The sequence below is a fragment of the Zonotrichia leucophrys genome, unplaced genomic scaffold, assembly GCF_028769735.1.
Source record: "Zonotrichia leucophrys gambelii isolate GWCS_2022_RI unplaced genomic scaffold, RI_Zleu_2.0 Scaffold_307_62382, whole genome shotgun sequence".
NCBI lineage: Eukaryota > Metazoa > Chordata > Aves > Passeriformes > Passerellidae > Zonotrichia > Zonotrichia leucophrys.
Window position 1 is genome coordinate 18723 of NW_026992512.1, and position 12391 is coordinate 31113.

Sequence of the window (12391 nt, forward strand, 5' to 3'; positions counted from 1 at the left end):
GGGGGGCTGGGGGGGACTGGGGACACCGTGGGGACAGGGACAGACGGACAGGAACCAGCCCTTGGGGACAACTGCCACATCCAGGGGTTCTGAATGGGGGGGATACTGGGGGGACTGGGGGGGACTGGGGGCACTGGGAGGGGTTGGGGACACCGTGGGGACAGGGACAGACGGACAGGGACAGATGGACAGGAACCAGCCCTTGGGGATCACTGCCACATCCAGGGGTTCTGAGGGGGGGATACTGGGGGGACTGGGGGGACTGGGAGGGGCTGGGGACACCGTGGGGACAGGGACAGACGGACAGGGACAGGGACAGATGGACAGGAACCAGCCCTTGGGGATCACTGCCACATCCAGGGGTTCTGAGGGGGGGATACTGGGGGGACTGGGGAGGACTGGGAGGGGTTGGGGACATCGTGGGGACACCGTGGGGACACTGTGGGGAGAGGGACAGACGGACAGGAACCAGCCCCTGGGGATCACTGCCACATCCAGGGGTTCTAGGGGGGGATACTGGGGGGACTGGGAGGGACTGGGGGGGACTGGGAGGGGTTGGGGACACCGTGGGGACAGGGACAGACAGACAGGGACAGGGACAGACGGACAGGGACAGGGACAGATGGACAGGAACCAGCCCTTGGGGATCACTGCCACATCCAGGGGTTCTGAATGGGGGGATACTGGGAGCACTGGGGGGCTGGGGGGGACTGGGGGGGGGCTGGGGACACCGTGGGGACACGGACAGACGGACAGGGACAGGGACAGATGGACAGGGACAGACGGACAGGGACAGGGACAGACGGACAGGAACCAGCCCCTGGGGATCACTGCCACATCCAGGGGTTCTGAGGGGGGGATACTGGGAGCACTGGGAGCACTGGGAGCACTGGGAGATGGCATCCGGGGACAGGGACAAGGGGACAGGGCCATTGTCACCTCCCCCAGGGTCCCCACGTTAATTTGGGGTCCCCCCCCCCCCATGTCCTCTCCCCCACCCCAGGGACCCTTGGGCCACCTCAGGGACCCCCCAGGACCCCCCCAAATCCCCCAAATTTCCCCCAAATCCCCCAAATTTCCTCCCCTGGAGACCCCAAATCCCCCCCAAGGGACCCCAAATCCCTTCAGGGACCCCCAAACCCCCCCCAAAGGACCCAAATCCCCCCCTGGAGACCCCAAATTCCTCCCAAGGGACCCCCAAATCCCTTCAGGGACCCCCCAGCCCCTCTCCCCTCCCCCCTCCCGGGTCCGTTTCTTATCTCGCAGCGTTTTTTAAAGGGTGGGGGAGGGGCGCGGTGGGGGCGGGGCGCAAAGGGCGGGGGTGGAGGGGTGGGGGGAGGGGCGCCCCCCGGAAAAACCAAAACGAGGAAAAAAAAACAAAACAAAACAAAAAAATCAAAAGAAAAATTAAAAACCAAAAAAACTCCAAAAAACGCGGTCGCGGCTGTGACTGAGCGCGCGTGCGAGGGATCATGTGACGTCACACGCTCACAATTACGTCACTCCCAGTCCCGCCCAGGTGACGTCACTCATTTTTTCCTCCACTCCGTCACGGCTCCGGCCGTAAAGCGCGCGGGAGGGCGGAGAGCGGCTGCCGCAAAGCGTGGCGCGTTGCCATGGCGACCGGCGTGACTGACGGCGTTACCATGGGAACCGTCCCGGAGACCCCAAAACTGCCGGGGGACCCCCAAAGTCACCTCAGGGACCCTAAAATCACCCCGGGGACCCCCAAACCCACCCTGAGGACCCCAAAGTCACCTTAGGGACCCCCAAAATCACCTCAGGGACCCTAAAATCACCCCGAGGACCCCTAAAATCCCCCCGGGGACCCTCAAGCCCCGCGGGTCCCCCTCAGAAGCGGAGTCCGCCGTAAAGCGCCGCGTTACCATGGTTACCCCCGCACTGCCTCACATAGCGCGCCGTCGTCATGGCGACGCCCTCACGACAACCGTAAAGCGCGGCGGGGAGGCGGGAACAGCGGGGTTGCCATGGTGACCGGCCCGTGAGGCGGGCAGTGCCGCAAAGCGCGGAGGGGAGGCGGGAACAGCGGCGTTGCCATGGTGACCGGCCCGTGAGGCGGGCGCTGCCGTAAAGCGGGGAGGGGAGGAGGGAACAGCGGCGTTGCCATGGTGACCGGCCCGTGAGGCGGGCGCTGCCGCAAAGCGCTCCCCGCGTTGCCCGGACACGGCCGCAAAGCGCGGCCCGGCGCGCGGCAGTGTCGCGTTGGCGCGCAGTCATGGCGGTGCCGAACGGGGCCGGGGCCGCGGCCGGGACGGGCCCGGCGGGAACCGGGCTGGGCCTGGCGGTCCCGCCGGGGGTCCCGGCGGGCACCGGGGGAGGCCTCAGGGCCGCGGCCGGGCTGTACGAGCAGCTCAAGGGAGAGTGGGGCCGGAAAAGCCCCAACCTGGCCAAGTGCGGGGAGGCGCTGGGCAGGCTCAAGGTGAGGGCAGCGGGCTGAGGGGAGTTTGGGGGGGTTTGGGGGAATTCGGGGGATTTTGGGGGGGTCTGAGGGAGCTTGGGGTGGCTGAGGGGTTTGGGGATTTTTACGGGGGTTTGAGGAGGTTTGGGGAGATTTTGGGGAGGATTTGTGGGATTTTGGAGGGATCTGAGGGGGTTTGGGGTGGCTGAGGGGGTTTGGGGAATTTTGAGGGATTTTTGGGGGATTTTTAGGAGGGTTTGAAGGGGATGTGGGGGGAATTTGGGGGATTTCTGGGGGAATTTGAGTGGTTTTTGGTGGGTCTGAGGGGTTTTGGAATGGCTTTTGGAATGAGTTTTGTCGGGGGTTTAGGAGGTTTTGGGAGATTTTTAGAGGGGTTTGAGGGGGATTTTTCAGGGATTTTGGGGAGGATTTGGGGAATTTTGGGGGGATCTGAGGGAGTTTGGAGTGGCTGAGGCGTTTGGGGGATTTTTGGGAGATTTTTGGGAGATTTTTAGAGGGGTTTGAGGGGGATATGGGGGATGTTTTGTGGGGTTGAGGTATTTTAGGGGGGATTTTTGGGATGAATTTGGGGGAATTTTGGGGGGTTTGAGGGGGATTTTTGGGTCTGAGGGGTCTGGGGGTGAGGGGACCCCCAAGTTTGGGGCAATTGAAGCAGAATTTGGGGTCCCTGGGCTGGGGGGGGTCCTGGATTTTGGGATTTTTGGGGTGTCCCCACCCCCACCTCCGTTTGTGTCATTTCCTGTAAACACCAATTAACCCCGAGGCATTAATTAACGCCAAGCCATTAATTAACACTGAATCTTTATTGGACTGGGTTGGTCGGGGCTGGGGGGGGGCACCGAGACCCCCCCAGGTTCCCCCAAATTCCATCGGGACCCCCCAAAATCTCCCCAAAACCCCCCCAGGTGGCTCTGCTGGACCTGAACTTCCTCCCCACCTCCGGCTCGGCCATGACCAAGCAGCAGCTGATCCTGGCCCGTGAGTGCCCCGAAATACCCCAAAAATGGCCCAAAATACCCCAAAAATCCCTCCCAAAAATGGACCAAAATACCCCAAAAATCTGCCCCAAAATACCCCAAAATACCCCAAAAAATGGACCAAAATACCCCCAAAAATGGACCAAAATACCCCAAAAAATGGCCCAAAATACCCCAAAAATCCCTCCCAAAAATGGACCAAAATACCCCAAAAAATCCCTCCCAAAAATGGACCAAAATACCCCAAAAAATCTGCCCAAAGATGGACCAAAATACCCCAAAAATCCCTCCCAAAAATGGACCAAAAATACCCCAAAAAATCTGCCCAAAAATGGACCAAAATACCCCAAAAAATGGACCAAAATACCCCCAAAAATCTGCCCAAAAATGGACCAAAATACCCCCAAAATCCCCTCAAAAGTCCTGTGAAATTACCCTGAAAAATCTCCCCAAAAATCCCAAAAAAATTCCACAGAATTCCCACCAAATACCTCAAAATGGCCCAAAATGCCCCAGAAATCCCACCAAAAATCTCTCTAAAATTCTCCAAAATTCCCCCAATAATCCTCTACAAATACCCCAAAAATGCCCCCAAAATTCTCCAAAATGCCCCCAAAACTCCTTTAAATGCCCCCCAACCCCCCCAAATTTCACCCAAACCTTCTCCAAACCCCAAATTCCCATTTTTCCCCATTTTTCCTCTTTTTTTCCCATTTTTAGGGGACATTTTGGAGATAGAGTCTCAGTGGAGCATCCTGAGGAAGGACATTCCCCCCAAATCCCCCCAAAATTCCATTTAAACTCATCCAAATCCCCCCAAATTTCACCCAAACCTTCTCCAAACCCCAGATTTTGATTTTTTCCCCATTTTTTCCCCGTTTTTAGGGGACATTTTGGAGATTGGGGCGCAGTGGAGCATCCTGAGGAAGGACATTCCCCCCAAACCCCCCAAAATTCCATTTAAACTCCCCAAATCCCCCCAAATTTCACCCAAACCTTCTCCAAACCCCAGATTTTGACTTTTTCCCCATTTTTTCCCGTTTTTAGGGGACATTTTGGAGATTGGGGCGCAGTGGAGCATCCTGAGGAAGGACATTCCCCCCAACGCCCCCAAAATTCCATTTAAACTCCCCCAAATCCCACCCAAATCCCCCCAAATTTCACCCAAACCTTCTCCAAACCCCAGATTTTGATTTTTTCCCCATTTTTTCCCGTTTTTAGGGGACATTTTGGAGATTGGGGCGCAGTGGAGCATCCTGAGGAAGGACATCCCCTCCTTTGAGCGTTACATGGCCCAGCTCAAGTGCTACTACTTCGACTACAAGTGAGTCTGGAGGGATTTTGGGGGAAATTTGGGGGATTTTGGATGAAATTTTGGGTTTTGGGGAAGATTTGGGGGGATTTAAAGGGGTTTTGAGGCGGTTTGGGGGAGTTTTAGGGAGAGTTTTCTTGCTCAGGATGCTCCACTGAGCCCCAGTTTCCAAAATATCCCCTGGAAATGGGGAAAAAAAATGGGAATTTGGGGTTTGGAGAAGATTTGGGTGAAATTTGGGGGAGTTTGGGTGGGATTTACGGAGGTTTGGGGGAAATTTGGGGGGTTTTGGGGGGATTTAAAGGGGTTTTGTGGGGAGTTTTCTTGCTCAGGATGCTCCACTGAGCCTCAATCCCTAAAATATCCCCTGGAAATGGGGAAAAAATGGGGATTTGGGGTTTGGAACAAGTTTGGGTGAAATTTGGGGGGGGTTTGGGGGGCTCAGAACCTTCTGGAACCTTCCAGAATCTCCTCAGAACATTCTAGAGCATTGTGGAATGTTCTGGAATCCCCTCAGGGGGGAGGAGTCTGAGTTGGAATGGCGGCTGCTGGGGCTGAACCACTGGGGGCACGGGGGGGCACTGGGGGTACATGGAACATTCCAGAACCCCTCAGGGGGGAGGTGTCTGAGTTGGAATGGCGGCACCGGCTGCTGGGGCTGAACCACTGGGGGCAATGGGGGGCACAGGGGGGCACTGAGGGTACATGGAACATTGTGGAACATTCCGGAACCTCTCAGAACATTCCGGAACCTTTCAGGGAGGAGCTGCCCGAGTTGGAATGGCGGCAGCGGCTGCTGGGGCTGAACCACTGGGGGCAATGGGGGGCACAGGGGGGCACTGGGGGTACATGGAACATTGTGGAACATTCCGGAACCTCTCAGAACATTCCGGAACCTTTCAGGGAGGAGCTGCCCGAGTCGGCGTCGCGGCACCAGCTGCTGGGGCTGAACCACTGGGGGTGTTGGGGGGGCTCAGGGGGGCACTGGGGGTACATGGAACATTCCAGAACCTCTCAGAACATTGTGGAATGTTCTGGAATCCCCTCAGGGGGGAGGTGTCTGAGTTGGAATGGCGGCACCAGCTGCTGGGGCTGAACCACTGGGGGCACGGGGGGGCACTGGGGGTACATGGAACATTCCGGAACCTCTCAGAACATTCCGGAACCTCTCAGAACATTCCGGAACCTTCCAGGGAGGAGCTGCCCGAGTCGGCGTCGCGGCACCAGCTGCTGGGGCTGAATTTGCTGTTCCTGCTGTCCCAGAACCGCGTGGCCGAGTTCCACACGGAGCTGGAGCGGCTGCCGGCGCCCGACATCCAGGGGAACCTGTTCATCAGACACCCCGTGTCGTTGGAGCAGGTACAGAGGGGATTTAGGAACCTGTTCATCAGACACCCCGTGTCGTTGGAGCAGGTAATGGGGGATTTAGGGGATTTAGGGGATTTAGGAACCTGTTCATCAGGCACCCCGTGTCACTGGAACAGGTAACGGGGATTGGGGGATTTAGGAACCTCCCCATGTCACTGGAGCAGGTACAGAGGGGATTTAGGAACCTGTTTGTCAGGTATGGGAGATTTAGGGGATTTAGGAACCTGTTCATCCGGCACCCGGTGTCATTGGAACAGGTAATGGGGATTGGGGATTTAGGAACCTGTTCATCAGACACCCGGTGTCATTGGAGCAGGTACAGAGGGGATTTAGGGAATTTAGGAACCTGTTCATCAGGTACAGAGGGGATTTAGGAACCTGTTCATCCAACACCCGGTGTCATTGGCGCAGGTACAGAGGGGATTTAGGGGATTTAGGAACCTGTTCATCAGGCACCCCGTGTCACTGGAACAGGTAACGGGGATTGGGGGATTTAGGAACCTCCCCATGTCACTGGAGCAGGTACAGAGGGGATTTAGGAACCTGTTCATCCAATACCCCGTGTCACTGAAACAGGTAATGGGGATTGGGGGGTTTAGGAACCTGTTCATCCAACATCCTGTGTCACTGGAACAGGTATGGAGAAGATTTAGGAACCTGTTTGTCAGGTATGAGGGATTGGGGGATTTAGGAACCTGTTCATCCAGCACCCGGTGCCATTGGAACAGGTACAGAGGGGATTTAGGGGATTTAGGAACCTGTTCATCAGGTATGAGGAATTAGGGGATTTAGGAACCTGTTCATCAGGTATGGGGGATTTAGGAACCTGTTCATCCGACACCCCGTGTCCCTGGAACAGGTATGGAGGGGATTTAGGGGGTTTAGGAACCTGTTCATCAGACACCCCGTGTCACTGGAGCAGGTAATGGGGGATTTAGGGGATTTAGGAACCTGTTCATCAGGTACAGAGGGGATTTAGGAACCTGTTCATCCGGCACCCCGTGTCCTTGGAACAGGTAATGGGGGGGATTTAGGGGATTTAGGAACCTGTTCATCAGACACCCCGTGTCATTGGAGCAGGTAACGGGGGTTAGGGGATTTAGGAACCTGTTCATCAGGTATGGGGGATTTAGGAACCTGTTCATCCGACACCCCGTGTCCCTGGAACAGGTATGGAGGGGATTTAGGGGGTTTAGGAACCTGTTCATCCGGCACCCATGTCACTGGAGCAGGTAACAGGGGGTTTAGGGGATTTAGGAACCTGTTCATCCAACATCCTGTGTCATTGGAGCAGGTATGGAGGGGGTTTAGGGGATTTAGGAACCTGCCCTGTGTCCCTGGAACAGGTACAGAGGGGATTTAGGAACCTGTTCATCAGGTAATGGGGATTTAGAGGATTTAGGAACCTGTTCATCCGGCATCCCGGTGCCATTGGAACAGGTACAGAGGGGATTTAGGGGATTTAGGAACCTGCTCATCAGGTATGAGGAATTAGGGGATTTAGGAACCTGCCCTGTGTCCCTGGAACAGGTAATGGGGATTTAGGAACCTGCTCATCAGGTATGGGAGATTTAGGGGATTTAGGAACCTGTTCATCACACAGCCCCACGTCATTAGAGCAGGTATGGGCGGATTTTGCCAAATTTTGGGGTGTTTTACCTCATTTTTGGGATTTTTTTTTATTCCCCTTTTTGTGGCGTTTTTTCCCGATTTTTGGTTTTCTGAGCCCGTTTTTGTTCCCCAGTACCTGATGGAGGGCAGCTACAACAAAGTGTTCCTGGCCAAGGGCAACATCCCGGCAGAGAGCTACACCTTCTTCATCGACATCCTGCTGGACACCATCAGGTCAGGGACCCCAAAATCCCCCAAAATCACCCCAAAATCATCCTGAACCCCAAACCCCAAAAATCCCCTCTGAAATATCCCCAAAACTGCCCCAAAATCACCCCAAACTGCCCCAAACCCCTCACCTGGGCAGAGCTGCACCTTCTTCATCGACATCCTGCTGGACACCATCAGGTCAGGGACCCCAAAATCCCCCAAAATCACCCCAAAATCATCCTGAACCCAAACCCCAAAAATCCCCTCTGAAATATCCCCAAAACTGCCCCAAAATCACCCCAAACTGCCCCAAACCCCTGACCTGGGCAATGTTCATCGACATCCTGCTGGACACCATCAGGTCAGGGACCCCAAAATCCCCCAAAATCACCCCAAAATCCCCCAGTATGTCCCCAAACCCCTTCCCTCTTCCCCTCAAGCCCCCAAAATCCCCTCTGAGCCCCCAAATCCACCTCAAATCCCCCAATTTCCACCTCAAATCTCCCAAATCCCCCTGAAACCCCCCCCATAATTCCCCAATTTCCCCCTGAAACCCCCTCCAAAATTCCCCAAATCCCCCCAAAACCCCCAAAATTCCCCAAATTTCCCCCAAAACCCAGGGATGAGATCGCGGGCTGCATCGAGGCTGTAAAGCTCCCCAAAATCCCCCTGAACCCCCCCAAAATTCCCCAATTTCTCTGTAAAATCCCCCTGAAACCTCCCAAATTCCCCAAAATGCCCCAAATTTCCCCCAAACCCAGGGATGAGATCGCGGGCTGCATCGAGGCTGTAAAGCTCCCCAAAATCCCCCTGAACCCCCCAAAATTCCCCAATTTCTCTGTCAAACCCCCCAAAATCCCCCTGAAAGGCCCCAAAACCCCCAAAACCCCCAAAATGCCCCAAATTTCCCCCAATCCCAGGGATGAGATCGCGGGCTGCATCGAGGCCGCCTACGAGCGGATCCTGTTCCCCGAGGCCGCGCGGATCCTGTTCTTCAGCTCGCCCCGCAAGATGACCGACTACGCCAAAAAGGTACCGAAAACGGGCCGAAACACCCAAAATATCCCAGAAACACCCCAAAAACGGGCTGAAACGCCCCGAAAACGGGCTGGAACACCCCAAAAACGGGCTGAAACACCCCAAAAACGGGCTGGAACACCCCAAAAACGGGCTGAGACACCCCAAAAACGGGCTGGAACACCCCAAAAACGGGCTGAAACACCCCAAAAACGGGCCGAAACACCCCAAAAATACCCTGAAACACCCCAAAAACGGGCTGGAACACCCCAGAAACGGGCTGAAACGCCCCAAAAACGGGCTGAAACACCCCAAAATATCCCAGAAACACCCCAGAAACGGGCTGAAACGCCCCAAAAATACCCTGAAACACCCCAAAAATGGGCTGAAACACCCCAAAAACGGGCTGAAACACCCCAAAAACGGGCTGAAACACCCCAAAAACGGGCTGAAACACCCCAGAAACGGGCTGAAACGCCCCAAAAACGGGCTGGAACACCCCAGAAACGGGCTGAAACACCCCAAAAACGGGCTGGAACACCCCAAAATATCCCAGAAACACCCCAGAAACGGGCCAAAACGCCCCAAAAACACCCCAAAAACGGGCAGAAACGCCCCAAAAACGGGCTGAAACACCCCAAAAATACCCTGAAACACCCCAAAAACGGGCTGAAACACCCCGAAAACGGGCTGAAACACCCCAAAATATCCCAGAAACACCCCAAAAATGGGCTGAAACACCCCCAAAATACCCTGAAGTACCCCAAAATATCCCAGAAACACCCCAAAAGGGTCTGAAATACCCCAAAATACCCTGAAATACCTCAAAAATGCCCTGAAATGCCCCAAAAACGGGCCGAAACGCCCCAAAAACGGGCTGAAATACCCCAAAATATCCCAGGAACACTCCAAAACGGGCTGAAATACCCCAAAATCCCTTTGAAATTCCTCAAAAATGGTCTGAAATACCCCAAAACACCCTGAAATACCCTGAAATACCTCAAAAGCACTTTTAAATACCTCAGAAATGGTCTGGAATACCCCAAAAATGGCCTATTTGAAATAGCCTGAAATACCCCTAAAACAATCTGAAATACCCCAAAATATCCCAGAAACACCCCAAAAGGTTCTGAAATACCTCGAAATGGTCTGAAATAGCCCAAAATACCCCCAAAATGGTCTGAAACACCCCCAAAACACCCCTGAAACACCTCAAAACCACCCTGAAATGCCCCAAAACAGCCCCAAAAACGTCCTGAAACACCCCAAAAATTGACTGAAAGTCCCCAAATCCCTTTCTAACCTTCCCCAAACCCCCCAATTTCCACCCCAAACCCCATAAATTCCCCCAGACCCCCCAATTTCCACCCCAAACCCCCCAATTTCCACCCCAAACCCCATAAATCCCCAGACCCCCAATTTCCACCCCAAACCCCCCAATTTCCACCCCAAACCCATAAATCCTCCCAAACCCCCAATTTCCACCCCAAACCCCCAATTTCCACCCCAAACCCCCAATTTCCACCCCAAACCCCCCAATTTCCACCCCAACCCCCCCAATTTCCACCCCAAACCCCAATTTCCACCCCAAACTCCCCAATTTCCACCCCAAATCCCCCAATTTCCACCCCAAACCCCATAAATCCCCCCAGACCCCCCAATTTCCACCCCAAATCCCCCCAATTTCCACCCCAAACCCCCCAATTTCCACCCCAAACCCCCCAATTTCCACCCCAAATCCCCCCAATTTCCACCCCAAACCCCTCTAAACCCCCTCCAGCTCCCCTAACCCCCCCCAATACCCACCCCAAACCCCTTTCCATCCCATTTTTTCCCCCTTTTAACCCCGTTTTTCCCCATTTTAACCCCATTTTTCCCCCTTTTAACCCCGTTTTTCCCCATTTTTTCCCCGTTTTCCCAGCGGGGCTGGGTGCTGGGCCCCTCCAACTATTACAGCTTCGGGGGGCGGCAGCAGAAGGCCGAGGACCCCCCGATCCCCTCGACGGAATTGGCCACGCAGGTCATCGAGTACGCCCGGCAGCTGGAGATGATCGTCTGAGAAACGCAAAATTCCTTTTTTCCTCTTTAGGCCCTTTTTTTTCCCTTTTTTTCTGCCTTTTTTCCTTTTTTTTCTGCCTTTTTTTCCGTGATTTTTTTGCCTTTTTTCGTGATTTTTTGGGGGGTTTTCCAACGTTTAAAGTGTTTTTTTTTTGGAGGGCGTTGAAATGGTTAAAGATTATTTGGGCCTTTTCCATGTTAACGCCTCCAAAATCTCCCCAAAACCCCGTTTATTCTCCTGATTTGTTTTATTTTATTGCGTTTTTTTGGGGGGTTGAAGTATTTTTTTGGGGTGTGGTTAAATATTTAAAAGGGGGTTTGGAGGGGGGGTCTGGATGCTGAGACCCCCGGGACCCCCAAAATCCCCATTTATTCCCATTTATTCCCATTAATTCCCATTTTCTCTTCAATTTTGTTGCATTTTTGGGGGGAGTCTTGATGTGGGAACCCCCAAACTCCCTCAGACCCCCCCAAAACACCCCCAAATCCCCCTTTTAACTCCCATTTCCCCTCATTTTCGGGAGGTTTCACAATTTAAAGGTTTTTATGTGAGGGGATTAGGGGAAATTGGCCCGTGTCCTCTCCCCCCACCCCTTTTTGGGCACAACCGGGGGGCTGAGCCCCCTCCCCAAAATCCAAACCCCAAAATATTGTTCCAATAAAGTGCTGGAGCCGGAGTGAGGCGGTTTTGGCGTCGTTTGGGGTCATTTTGGGTCATTTTGGGGCCGTTTCGTTCCTGAGGGGGCTCCGGGACCCCCGAATTGGGGAGGGGGCGGTGCCAACCCCTCACGCTGAAACCCCGCCCCGTCTCTTCTGATTGGCTGAGAGCTCGAGAGCCTCACGCTGATTGGTCGAGGAATTCCCCCAGCAAAAAAGGCGGGCTCGTGTGCACAGTTGAATGAAAGGGCTGAGATGATTGGGTGGCGGATGGTGGGAATGAGAGGAGAGCGGTGATTGGTTGGGGCCGCGGGGCGGGTGGTCAAGGAGCGTGCGAGGGGGCGGGGTTGAGATGGGTGAGGAGGAAGTGCGCCCCCTTGCGGCTGGGAGGCCCAGTGCTCCCAGTTACCGCCAGTGCCCTCCCAGCGCCTTCCCAGTACTTCCTGCGCTGAGTAGTGGGGAACGTCCCGCACGCGCTGGCCAATCACAAGCGAAAACACCAGCAAATTCACCAATCAGAGCGCGGCACTGAGGGGCGTGGGCGTTGATTGACGTACAGCTCAGCCAATGAGTGAGCGGCATGCCCGGTGCTCGAGACCAGAGGCCGGGGCTCCTCGAGACGAGCCAATGGTGGCCGGATGAGGTTGATCGACGTCTTGTGGCCGCAATGGCAGGGGCGCCGCGGCCGAAAGGCGCTGTGGGAAGAGGGAGGCGGGATCTGCGGGTTGGACAAGAAGAAGG

General features: G+C 55.0%; 1 protein-coding gene across 1 annotated transcript; it reads left to right on the forward strand.

Annotated features, from left to right (window-relative positions):
* Positions 1-2196: 2196 nt before the first annotated feature.
* Positions 2197-11670, forward strand: PSMD8 (proteasome 26S subunit, non-ATPase 8). Its single transcript, XM_064701024.1, has 7 exons — positions 2197-2440; positions 3346-3418; positions 4639-4741; positions 5923-6088; positions 7842-7942; positions 8839-8950; positions 10857-11670. The coding sequence occupies exons 1-7, from the start codon at positions 2237-2239 to the stop codon at positions 10992-10994; spliced, it is 897 nt and encodes a 298-aa protein (XP_064557094.1). The 5' UTR covers positions 2197-2236; the 3' UTR covers positions 10995-11670.
* The last annotated feature ends 721 nt before the right edge of the window (positions 11671-12391 follow it).